This window comes from Corvus cornix, chromosome 2, assembly GCF_000738735.6.
Source record: "Corvus cornix cornix isolate S_Up_H32 chromosome 2, ASM73873v5, whole genome shotgun sequence".
In the NCBI taxonomy this organism is placed as follows: Eukaryota; Metazoa; Chordata; class Aves; order Passeriformes; family Corvidae; genus Corvus; species Corvus cornix.
Window position 1 is genome coordinate 139,935,831 of NC_046333.1, and position 13,682 is coordinate 139,949,512.

The 13,682-nt window shown below is 38.6% G+C and overlaps 1 protein-coding gene across 1 annotated transcript in view; it reads right to left on the reverse strand.

Moving 5' to 3' along the window:
* Nucleotides 1-8,798: 8,798 nt before the first annotated feature.
* The window catches only part of EIF3H (eukaryotic translation initiation factor 3 subunit H), a 91,199-nt gene continuing 86,315 nt past the window's right edge, over nucleotides 8,799-13,682 (reverse strand). Inside the window, exons 7-8 of the mRNA XM_039549443.1 lie at nucleotides 11,084-11,216; nucleotides 8,799-9,061 (exon numbers count right to left, since the gene is read on the reverse strand). Of these exons, the coding sequence (XP_039405377.1) occupies nucleotides 8,964-9,061; nucleotides 11,084-11,216 (231 nt within the window). The 3' untranslated portion in view covers nucleotides 8,799-8,963. The remainder of the gene's footprint in view (nucleotides 9,062-11,083; nucleotides 11,217-13,682) is intronic.

The following is a 13,682-nucleotide window of genomic DNA, read 5'->3' on the forward strand; positions in this document are numbered from 1 at the left end:
TCTGGAATATCACTGGGACAAAAAAATTGCCTCACACATACAAAATACAGGACAAAATAGCTCAGTGCTTTAAATCTGCAAATGTCTCACCTGTTCTCAGGAGCAGAGCACACATTATACACCCAAGTGACAATAGGCCAGCTGAGACCCTGGGATGCTACTTGTTTACCTGCTATTAAATAGTGCCACCAGGCAGCCATCTCCAGTTGAAAAGGGCAGCAGTTTATACTACCAGGTTTTTTTAAAAAAATAACGCAGATAATACACTTGGAATTGCTTTCTTGGCAGAGAGAGGTAAAAGCTATTTAAATCTGAATAATGCCACAGTATATCTGAGGGTAATGGAATAAGGTGCAGAGGCCGAAGCAGAACTACAATGACAAAACATTAAATACCAATATGACTTTAGATATTATATTATGCTCTCCCAAGGGCTGTAACTCTTCAGAGATATGAAGCATTCAGAAAAATGGAATTGAACCCTTTATCACACAATTTTTTTCTACAATATTAAAAATGTAATTTTACCAGAAGCCATGGGGAGTCCTATGTTCTTAATACACTTAAAGATTTTTACAAGCTAACGTTAAAACTGACTGAATTGTCATACACATTCTTGTTCACACTTAAGTCTGGTCTGAAAGCTATTCTCTTTAGTTTTGCACTGTAATGTCTATATTCTTATACTCTTAATACTCACAAATTTCAACAGTACAAAATTTTGGCATCACTCCTGAAAAGCCCATGTTCACACAGAATCCAACAGTTTCACCATCAGCTTTAGTGGCAGCAGGCTTAAGCCTACAAGTCTCAAATCTGATAGAGATTAAAGAATGAGCAAATTTCCTGGTTAATCTAATTTAACTAGAAGACGAACATTCTCTACAAGGCCAAGGATATTACTGGCAGCACAAGTAGCCACACTTATGAGGAAGCTACTTAACATTTTCCATTGTAATACTCCGCTTCAGGATAACTTTAAACAATTCAGGCTAAACATTCCTGATGTTAGCTGTCTGACTAATAGGATCTTTTTTGGGAAGCTTTAGCTCAAGGGATTCAGCTATTTCCAAGGCTGATGTTACAGAAAAGAAAAAAAAAAAAAAACAAAAAAAAAAGAAGAAAACTAGAGTTTCATATGAAAAGCTCTGGAGCTTCCATAAGGGAAAATAAGTTTCGATCTTAAAATTCAAAGAATGACCAAGGAGGAAGGCTGACAAAGAGCATAGAGTATGGCTGAAAACAAGTAACATAATGATCTAATTACAGAATTAAGAGACATAAGAAATTAAAATCAGGTGCTAGGAAGAGGCGAGGCAGAACAATCTTGTCTGGCTGGTTGTATTACAAGACCAGAAGGGTTCATCACATCTATGCATTTTGGCCTCAACACAGCTTTGCTGTTCAGCAAGCAGCAAAGCAGCTCATTAACACCTCTCTGCTGTCAGGTACACATAGCAGGTAATTGCATTGTGCTGCTGCTTTCCACTCTCTTGGCTCTCAGAGAGAGTAACTGTGTCTCCAATACAGCCTCAAATACAGCTGGCATGGCAGTCTACACAAACTCATACAGTAAAATCTGCTTTACTAGACTTTAGAAATCTGAGCCCTCAAGAGACAGGAAAAACCTGAATTGCCAGTGCAATCTTCATCCTGTTACTCAGTACACAACCCTTTAATAGCCTAATTATGTAAACTATTTTCTCCATAAGATATAATAATCAGGCAATTATACTTAGATTCTCCAAATGGTATCAAGGGTCTGCTGAGCATGGGCTGGATTGAGCACATGAAGCACTTTAAATGCGCATGACAGACCACAGCATCTGTCTTAAGGAGCTTACATTCAGAAAATACAAAGGAGAGGATTCCTATTTATTGTACTGGAGGAATTAAGCACTGGGATTCAAGTGCCTTCTCAGGGTGGTTATCTGGATCTACTGTAGCCAGGTTTAGATAGGATTCCTGTTGGGCTCACATCTATATTGCCAGGCAGTTGTGAAGGAAGAAGCAGTTCATATGTTTCAAATCAAGAAGAGCTGCCCTTTACATAAAGAAGTTATTCACCTGTCTATCAACAGCACTAGTGACACTCCAGCACCTGGAGTGGCATGTTCACAGCTATGGCCTGGTGGCAGGTAGAGCTTGTGGCTGCTGAGCCACAGGACTTGGAAAAGCTTCTCTTCAGGCATGGTCCTCCTTTGAGTCTGCTTAAGCCCATGGCCCAGGTCCTCTTTCACCTCCTTTAGTGAGGAATGCCCTCCTATATTTCGTAGGAGAAAAGCAAAGCTTTGGTTGTCCCAAGACAGGAAGAAGCAGCAGCCACCTATGAAAGGAATGAGAAATTTCATATAGATGCCTGATTTGTACCTGATTTATTTAAGATAGATGAAAAATACCATATATATACAAAAGGAGTCTCTTCTACTAATGCTGTGATCTAATGAAAATTCTTATGATTTAAGAAATATTCACACTCACAAATGCTGACTTTTCTGCCAGCATGTGTAATTAGTAGACAAACTCAAGCCAGTCACTTTACAACCATGGAACCGGTTTGATGCTCAATTCAGAAGCCTCTCATAAACTACCTGATTTCCCTTATACAGATACATGAAACTAGTATGTCTGGGTATCCCCCTTAAGTAGAAATTTTTCCTTGGAGAGTGGGGATTAATTAAATACTCACTGAAGTCTTAACAAAAAATCAATTTGCAAATGGGAGTTTTTCACTTCCAAATAGCTTGTTTGACTGCTCTCCCTGTTAGCCAGCCCAGGATGGATGCTGGTGGTCCCTGTGAACGCAGATCTGTACAGCTTCCCCTTCACACACCCCCTGTACTATGCACAGCTGGTGGTGTCAACATTAATGAAGGATGATGTTGAGCTTTCCTAACAAGGCAGAGCTAACGCAGTCGTGCAGTCTCTTAACTGCTCTCTAGTACCTTCCAACCTCATTGGCCAAGTGCAGTGGGAAGAGAGCAGCAGGTTGGACTGTCGAGGTCCCGAGCAGACCTGCAGGACACGCGGCCCCGAGGGCTGGGAGCCGCGGCCACGGGAGCCGGGCGGCTGCAGCCAAGCGCTGGAGCAGCACTCACTCACAAGAGAAACTCGGGCAGAGAGAACTGAAATCCAACGTGGCACCAGCGTGCAGGAGTCATTGTGAACAGCTATTTGTGGTTGAACTAAGACGACCAAAAAGCCACGTGAGCACAAGCCCATGATTGCTTGTGCTCACATATGCAACTGCAGAAAGCACTCTTCTATAAACTGAAAGGGCTTTTCCCCCCTAATAGTCAAGCATGATTTCAGGAGTCACGTTAAAAAATATTAACGTTAATATGGCCTTGTAGTCCATGCAAAGTCCATGTAACATGGACAGTGATATTAACATCACTGAAATTTGTAGAAATTTGTAATTGCTAATAATTTTGGAAACTATTTTCTTCATAGTTAGCAACAACGGATTTGCCAGACCTCTGTGTTATGTGAAATGTTACAGCAGTCAATATGATCATGCTTTTTTGCTTTTCTTTTTTCCTCAACTGAAAAATAGTAAGTATCTGTACGGAAATCACACATTTGGTCCAAAACAGAAACTGCTCATGTTTTAAAATTCTTGCAAGACAGACTAGCCTTGATCTACTTACTTCTAAAATAATAAATTGGTCGTTATTAGTCAAGACTTCCCTTTCAAGCACATTTATTACCACATCTTGAAAAAGGCAAGGGTATTGCAACTGGTGAGTTCCAGTTATTATGTTTTCCTGCCTTAGGTGCAATCTGTGAGCTAATAATTAAATTTGGTAATGTTAAAGAAGCCAAGTGAAATATTTGGGAACAAAAAAATTAATCAGTTCTGTGACAGAGAAAACCTACTTAAGTGCTTTGCTTTCAAACATGATGATACACAAGTAAGCAAACACTGCACATGTTGTGAGACCCCTGAATCTTTCAACCAGATTTCAACTTTCTAACCTGTGGGATGTGGCTTTCCATCAGTTTTACTGAGAGATAACAGATGAAATCACACACTGAACAATGAAAACATGACACTTTTTTTTCATCTAAAACTACATTTGTATTGGTCAAATCCAGAAGGAAAAAAACCCCAAAAATCAAAAGATTGATGTATCATATGATATTTAAGGAACATCACCCTCAGTAATGGAGAGAGATTGAATAAGTTGATAATTCAAACCAGAATGGCAATCCTTGTTGCACATATTCTTTTCATCTTACAAAGTTTGGAAGTCTTCAGTTGTGTTTCTGATGGACGAATACATTGCTACTCTTCCTTGTTTATTTTACTGACACTCTAATGCCTTTTAATATCATTGTAAAATGGATCTGGCCATTTTTCCTCACATATAAATGTTTGCTTTAATTGAAATAAGACATTAACTTTTCTTTCACTAAGGAGCCTTTTGCCAAGCTGTTGTTTTTAGAGACATCCTCCATAGCTCTGCACAGTTCACTACTGCTCAGCATATGATGCATTGTGTTAACAGCAATCTGTTCTGTCAATTAAAAGATCAAAAATAAAACTCAAGACCAACTTTGTATAAACCTCCTTCCAGTTGTAAAGTCGATATGAAAAGCTTCTGAATGAGTCCCTCTGGAACAGTCCAAGGAGCAGCACCAGCACCTCCTGAGCAGTGCCAAGGCATTCAGGGCCCTGCAGCTGAAGACCAGGGGCACGAGAAAGTTGAATTTGGGACCATACCTGACACCTGAGCAACTCAAACTTCCACCATAAATGGAATGTTCAGATCACAACATTTAAAGCATCCTTCCAGCTGCAGACAAAGTTTTCCAGGAGAATTTATGGAAAAGTAAATATAATGACAGAATGCATGGGTTTTAGAGCAGCATGCTGGTTTTGCTTAAAAATCAACAAGCTGTGGGCAAAATCTGAAGAAAATTAAAAGGCAGCATAAAATCCAAGGGAAGAAAATGCACAGGCATGAAAAATCATGAGGGACGTATCTCTCACCCCAGGGCTGTCAAACCGGATGAGAAGCAGTTCTACAGAGAGAAATTCAATTCCTCTTACTGCATACACTGCACATATTTTGACTGGGATATTATTTGCATCACAAGCTCCTAACGACGTCTTAACAGAGCACTCAGAGTCCTTTGACTGCCAAGTGAGAACCATTAAATAGTGCTTGCTTCTTCAAGATGCCTCAGATTGTCACCAGTGATTTGTCATATCAGAGATTTGTCAGAAGGCAAAAAATTGAGCAATACAGACCAACAAGATGAATGAATGGGCTCAGAAATTTGCCAAGTATAAGGAGCATAAACACAAAGATGTCAGATGTTTACAAGTGTTATTGGTTGCCAATGCCAATCCCATCCAGCATTCTTGTTAGCACTAAAAAGAACACCTGCAACCTCACCCAGACCTTCTCTACTCTGCCCTCTGTGCAGGTGTTTGCATCTGCACAAATACTACCCCATCCTTACATGGCAGTTCCTTATACCCACACTGGTCAGCTCTGCACACAGGTCCAGACTTTGACAGGACACACAGGAATAGAAATTATGCCTCCTAAATGTTTAAGTGTTTGGGAGAACATCATGTGGAGCTGAAAAGAAAAAAGGACATCATAACCTGTGTAGAAGTGGGGGAGCATCCCGTGTTTCCTCCATGTGGGCAGTCAGCAGCAGAATGCTTCACAGTTTAGATGGAGTCTGGTCCAACTTTGAGATCACCAAGCAGAGAATGGAAATGGTGCATCATACTGTGATGTCAAGGCAAGGTCACACGAAGTATGTTTGGATTACAGAAAAGCTCTCCCATTTAGTTTAATTTTCCTTAAATATTAAGGACTAGATTCTGACAACAGCTGTGGGAGTTAACTTTAATATCTAAAAGATTATTTATTTTTTAAGTTAAACCAATAGATGGCCCAAAGTTTAGCACCTTTTCTTATGGCCTGTCCTGAGGATAACTGGGGTGCCGGTACAACCAGACACATTTCAGACTGTTAGAAATGCTGAGATTAACCTGTTCCACTTTGCCTTGAGACTGAGTGGGAGCATGTGCCATTCATTACTGTGATTATCTCAAACTACCAGAGCACTGACTTTCTGACCCTTTATGCAACACCAAGTCGCATCCACCCCACCCTTTACCAGCAAAGCCTTTTTCTCTACACGTGACAAGGGCACTGGGAGAGCAGCACAGCCCCAATAAGTAGGCAGCCGTGGCACTGGGACCTGAGCTGGTGCTGTGGTTAAGGGAGATGGCACTTCACGTCCACACTGGCTCAAATTATCAGTACAATTAGACATTTTACAAGTAGCAGTGGAATAGAGGCAGTAAATCTCACAGCAAAATCTCACCAGCTATACTGGTGAAGATCCTAAGTATTAAACTAGAAGAAATGCTGTTCTTCTCCAGTATCAAAACTAAGATAATTGTCCCCCTTTTTCTCCTTTCAGATGTCACTTTTGAAAGACTTGCTCATCTGCCTTAGAGAGCCTGTAAGATTCACACCAATTAGAGACGGATTCCATTGTAACACTTTCTCTTACAAGGATTACAGTTCTGCAAAAATACAAAACCAATTACAAACCTGCATGGTTAGGAATCTGACAGGAGAGACAGCTTGATGCAGACTGTGTGTGTAAGTAGTGACCACAGGGCAGGTTCTCCCTTGCATGCACATTTGGTCTCCTGTGTGTCTATGTGTTACCTGTGGACATGTAATGGAGAGGGAACCATGGGGCAGAGGCCTTGCCTGCCTCTGCAATGGCTTTCTGAACAAAAAGAAGTTCTAACTTCTTTAGACACATTTTTCAAAGACACTAATGTCACTACATTTTCATTAGTATACAGCAAAGGCTTTCACAGACAAGGAATGGGAAAAAGCAGGTAGTGCTATGATAATCAGAAATGGAAAGGACCTATGTCATGGTGAATGAGCCCCCAGCTCACTTACATTAGGTAAAGAACAAGTAAAAGCAAAGTTCCAGAAATACAGAGATAGTGGGGAAAGTCCAGACTGGATCCAGTATGAAGACACAGCTCCACCCCTATTAATTTCTAATCTCCACAGATGTCGATTCTCTTTTACTGATCAACACCTTCAAGTGACTCCACCTCCTTTGCCCAGAGAAGCTTCCTCTGATTATTTCCACCGCAACAGAAGACCAAAGCATAATTCAGAACAGAACAGTTAAATCATCTCCAAAATCTACTTACATCTCAGCTCCTTTTGCATCTCATTTCCCTCTATGACACAGGTCTATGCCTTTAGAAGCCACAAGTCTCTACTGAAGTCTTCCATATTTCTTAATGGACTTTAATTGATATTTAGCACATTCAATCTGGCTAAATAAAATCCACTGATCTTGTTAAACTTCAGCACAGAAGAATATTACTGCCTTCCTTCTCACATTTACGTCCTCAATCTTAAACAACTAATTCAAAACACACAGATTGTTTTTAATGTGTTCCAAGTATTTGTTTTGCTAACTTTGCAGACCTCCTAGTACATTACTGCTGCTTCCTTCCATACACAGGAAGCTCCAGAGTCAGTCTTCTATTCCCAGTTATCCAGAAGATCATTTTTTCTCTCTTAAATGTCTCAGCCTAATTATCTGCTCCTACTTCTGTTCCCTGGTGGTTATTTTGGTGCAAGGGAAAACTAGAACAATTACCACAGTTTGAATATTTTCTGTATAGGAAATGAAACTCAATCATGTGGCACTGTAGTAGGTTCACTGTATGAAAGCTAACACAAAAAAGGTGCCCAAAGTTTCCAGAGTAAAAGATCAGCCTGGCAATCTGATGGATATGTGAAGGTTAAACAAATTTTGCATGCATATTTACAAAAATACTGCAATAACTATAGTTTAGATTGGAAAATGGGAAATTCGTAGTCTAAACCCCAGTTTTCACACACTTAGGACTTTACAAAATATTCACGTTAGAGGCTGAAATATTCCATGCTAGGTCCATATTTAGAGCATGTTATTTTAAAATTCATTCCTTTAACCATTTTAAGCTCTTGGAATTCAAGACACAATGACACACAAGAAAGAACTCAAGGAAAAAAAGAAAAGAGGAAATCATGACAGCAACATGTGTGAGTTGCCATGTACTAAATCTTCAACTTTCTTGTTAAAAAGATAAGTAGCCCAAGTTCAGGAATAAAGGCTCATCCACATGGCAAAGTTCCTGCAGAGAGGGATGCTGCTCTTTTACACTGCACTGGCTGCTCCAGCTACTTCTGGGCTTTCTGTCGTGAACAATTCAGTAGCATCCCTGGATTACACAGAATCACTTAGGTTGGAAAAGACCTTTAAGATCTCTAAGTCCAACCATTAACTGGTTTTCATTCCAGTTGTTCATTCCAGATTCTGATTTCAACCCAGTTCGTGGCAGCAAGAAGAAATGGGAACAGAGCACAATATGATAGGGACCAGCCTCCACATCGCACTGGTTTTGTGTGTTCTGAATGTGAAGTCTAAGAAACATCTGTGATACAGAAGCACCATTGCACCAGACTGTCCAAAGAGATTAAAATAAAAATGAGCAACTGCCCCAAGTGTCTAGCACATTACAGTTGTAACTTCTCAACCAAAACTGGGAAATCTTCAATTTCTTCTCTAAGTCAGTTATACTGAACATTTGTAATATTTGTTTTTATTTCTGACTCCAAGTTAAATAAAACCTGTATTATTTGCTATGACTAAACGTGAATAACTGCCAAACCTTTATAAAACCTGAGTGACCACAGAAAATTCCAGTTCAATAGGGCCAACAAGTAAGAAAATACTAATATTGTTAAAATGTGCCTTTATTTTTCTTATAGGAGAATTCTACATAAACCAAGCTGACTCTGTTTTACAAGACTTTTCTTCCAATATAATAAATTTTCAAGATGATCATGAACAGTGTAAAGCTGTAAATAACTCTTCTTGTTGAGGGCTACAGCAAAGTTTCTTCAGTTGTTGTAATCCTGGAGCGCCTGAGCCATGAAAAGCTTGCCCAGGTTCTGTGCATTGAACTCCTTAATATTCTGGCAGTAGGTATTAATTTGACCTGTCAAAAGGAAAGAAGAGTAAACCCTTGTCAGTTTTGAAATTCAGAAAGACACCGTAGAACATAATTTTTCAAAAGCCAATGTGTGTGAACCACTGAGGATTTATAGAGAAGCCATTAACTTGGCTCCACTACTCCACACTTAGGACTTTTACATTTTCAGGATGCCCAAATAGGTTTGGGAAGAAAAAGAAACTAAATCAGGAGAACAGGTAAACTGGTATGCTCAAAAAACCCCTTAATTTTCCAGCAACATTGCATATACTTTCTGAAAATACATATGACAATAAAAAGAATAAGCAATTCTTGCTGCTGAACAGAAACCTCAATCACATAATTCTTCAACCTAGCTTCTCTAAAAATTCTACAAGACTAAATTTCAGTTCCGTTCCTATGCATATGCTCTCTCTATTAAAATATTTTAAACAAATATTTTGCAGCAGCAGATTGAAAATTGTGCCATTTCTCTCTGACATTCTGCTAGCCATTTTTTCCACCTAACATTTCACTTTATTTGCTATTTCAAAAATCATCAGGGTATGAAGATTTGTCAGTGCTTTACAGATCAAACGTGCCCATCAAAACATTTTTATACTCTTACAGCAACAAGTTATTTCCCTTGTTAGCTAGGAATAGCAAAACATGAAGCCAGTTTAATCAAAATTAAGGCTGTTTAGAAGGCAAATAAACTCTTGATTTAATGCTCTATTTGAAAAGTTTTTAAATGCCTCTGAGACAAAAGAGCTAAGTTTTATTCTTTATCCACAAACTTTACTTCATCTAAGTTGATGTGGATGCTTTCAATTCTTCCCCTGACTATGGTAAAAGAACAAAGAAACTGCTCTTTTCCTTTAAGTATAATAGTTTTCAATTCTTTCTATCATAAGGGGTGACTCATCCTAAGTTTGCACTTTCATAAAACACACATCTACACACATACACTCTTCCATTGTATTTATAAACTATGCTAGAGCTGAATGTTTAAATACTTTAATGCTGCTAGGATTCAGTAACTGCTAAAAACTATAAAAACAACAGGGTTTTTTAAAAGACTCTGTAAGGAATAATAAATCAAGAGCATTGTTTCTTCTAAACGCAGAACTTATTATCAGTATGAAACTATTAAATGTTAAAATAACAATCTCTTGGTCACTTCAAAATTCAGGTAATTCAAATTCACTTTTTTTTTAACGCCAAAGCACTCTTTGATGTATAGTACATTACCAGGATTTTGAATTTCTCTCAGTACAAAACAAGGTGACAGCTATTTTAAAATCCAAAAAGCCTGCTACAGTTAAACAATCTGCTTTCTCGTGACATTTTCCAAACTTATTTTGCTTAGCAGGGCACCTAGGTCGTCTGCTCTCTGTTGACACTGTGAGGTCGCAGGTATTTTTACCCTTCCAGGAGGCACAGAACAGGCACTGATGATGGCTACACCTGCAGCCCACCAGTGAACTGAAGAAATTGTGGGGTGGTATCTCTAGCTATCTATGCTTTGTTCCCATTTATACTTTCCCTTACCTGGGGGTGCAAGAAGATGGGGATAGTTTCCCTACATCTCTGGCCATATAAACAAAGAAATTATCCCCACTCTATTTGAAATTAAAAGCAAAACTTTCTCAGCTGCTGCAACAGCCAGTTCAAACCTAGAAATGTTATCAATAACTTGGGTCTGCTGTAAACTGCTCTGAATCAGAAATTCCAGCCTGAACAGCTTATTCCTGCTTCTTGTCTGTACAGCTCCCGAATTTCTGGAGCTGAGGGAGGGCATGAGTGAAGGGAGCAGTTACACCCATTCCTGCAGAAAGCCTGCCCCACAGAGCATTTCTCCATCTCTCCTTTAAAATCTCAAATTTGAAATATCAAGGATAGGATTTGGAATGCTACCAAGCCAAAATATCACACCATAATGGCAAAGGTAATGAAAAGTTAAAATGCTTTCAAAGGATACAACTGCACTTTTTCACAAGCAGACATTCTTACGTTAAAAGGTAAGTTGAAAACACTGCTAAACACTACCTGCAATAAGGAGTGACTCCATTCTTGGAGGTGGCTGTGGTGGTTTAAAAAGCTTATTGATGTCCTCCTCAGGAAGAGGGGGCTCTCCTCGGCTTTGACGCTGGATATTTTCTTGCTGACGTCTCTGTTGATACTGAAAATAAAACAACAGAATCAAAATGCAGCAGAACTTACAAAGCTGCAAAAAAATTTTCTTTTAAGATATTTTCAACGAACCAGTAAGTATGTTTTAAAAATTATATTATTCAATGCAATTCAGGTTACTACAAACAATGCTAATGCAATTCACAGTTTATCAATTCACTGGCAACAAGGCATTTCCCATCCCACACACTGGCACCTTAAATAAGTGAGAAAATGGAGAATCATGTAGTACTGAGGTTGTGGGGTTAGCTTTTAAAATTTTTCAGAGATAAATACTGTATCTGATGGAAAGAACAGACCATGGTTGATAAAGGCCTCCATGGCCCCACACAATACAGAACAGAAAGGTTGGAATAGGTAGGTATAAGAAGCCACTACCTCAGATAGTTACACAAACCAGAAATTCTCCATTTTATGCAAGTTAAAGGTCAAAACAATATTAATGTGAAAGGGGAAGAGAACTTGATTAAATAAGGTGCTTTAAGCCAAAAAATATTAAAACTAAACTGAGAACAAAGTGGTGGCTGAAACCAAGCACAATGGTTCAGTTCTCCATTAATATAGCAGAGTAGCAGCTTGTAGAAATTATTCTGCTATATATAAAAACATTTTTTTCAGTACTTCTCTTTGCCATATAGATTACTCAAACTTTATAAAAATTGAGACTAACGTTTCTGCAGCTATCAGATAAACATTTGTTCTTGTGAAGTTCATAAATTCAAACACTATGTGAGATTTCATACTGTATGTGGCAGTGAGGATTTAGTTATAAAGTTTGTCTTCAAAGTCCTCATACTCAACACCACAAAAAAGTCTTTAAAACAAGGAGGCAAAGAGTACAGAGTGTTTTCTCTCACTTACTTAAATGTATCTGTGATCCAATGAGTTTGAAAACAGCTCTTACTTGGTGGCATAATCAAATGAAGTAATTTTTTTCCAGTAGTAGTGACAAATACATGTTTTTGGACAATGTTAAAAATAAAATCTGAAATGCCCATATTTGTATGTGAATTGCATGTAGTTTCTTCTTTCTTTGCATTACCCCATTCACTTCTCAGCAGTCTGCCTATTATTCTTTATTGAAATGGCTTGCTCTTAATCACAATTGCTCCATTTCAGAAATGAAGTTACGACCACTAAGTATGCTGCAATGAGCCACTACTAAAGCAGCTATAGTTAGTAAAGAAATTGAGACACCATGGAACCTACTTTGCTCTGCTTTTCAAAATAAATAGACCCCCTTGTTATTAAGAAAAAACTTTGAAGTAGATGCCATCTTTCTATTCCAACTAGGCAATAAAGGAAAACAAATTTTCTGAAGATAACATGAAGCTTCTATGTCCTTGGAAATAACATAGCCAGGACAGACCACCGATCATGTGCTGCTCCCCTAAAATATTCCCTGTTTACTTATGTAAAAAAGGCAATTTTGATTCTAAAAGTCAGTGATGAAGCCTTTCACATAAACAACAGATACTCTTTTTAATAATCACTTACTTTGTGTAGCAATACCTGCAACATTTTATCTTAAAAGTGATCTGGCCCATTTTCAGTTGGCCAATATTGAATCTTGTCATATCTCTGTCTGCTAGATTAAAGAGTTCCAATTTATTCTTCATGCAAGTATCTCTTGAGTAAGCACGTAATTTGATTAACTTATCACGTGATGTGAATGCTGTTCACCAAAATCTTCTCTCCAGGCTTTCAAATAATTCTCATAGTGCTTTTTTCCAATTTACCACCATTCTCCTACAGTCAGACACAGCATTGCTTTATCTGTGCAGCAAGAGCAAAGAAAGTAATACTGCCTCCAAATCACAGAATAGTTAAGGTTGGAAGGGACCTCTGGACGTCACCTTGGCCAACCCTTCTGCTCAAGCAGGATCACCTAGTGCTGCTCTCCACACTCAAGATTCTCTAATCAGACTGCTTTGGATTTTAAAGAGGCCCTTTGGCACCAGGAATTGAAAGTCAGCATCACCCAATCAGCATCACTATTTATTGATACAAAAATTACTAAAATGTCCTTTCCAACCAGAGAACAGTCCAACCTCTTCACAGTCCACTGGACTATGTTTCTTTATTTCTAGGTGCATGACTACATGTGATGGTACTAAGACACTGTTTGTTTTGGAACTAAACTTGCAGTTTCACCTCTTTCATTTACTGAATCTCTTATTCCTGTGTCCATGGTGCATTTATAAATTATTTTGGTTTACCATAAATCACTAATAAACATGTAAAATAGCAAAGAAAGCTAAATCCATACCATGTCACTAGAAGTGAATTTATTTGGTAATTGCCTATTGACTAACCTATTTTATAAATCTTCTCATATCAGGTTTGTGTGGCAAGATTTTGGTAGCAGGGGTGCTACAGGGATGGATTCTGTGAAAAGCTGACAGAAGCTGCCCCCATGGCCAACAGCAGCTGGGTCTGAGATGGACCCACCACT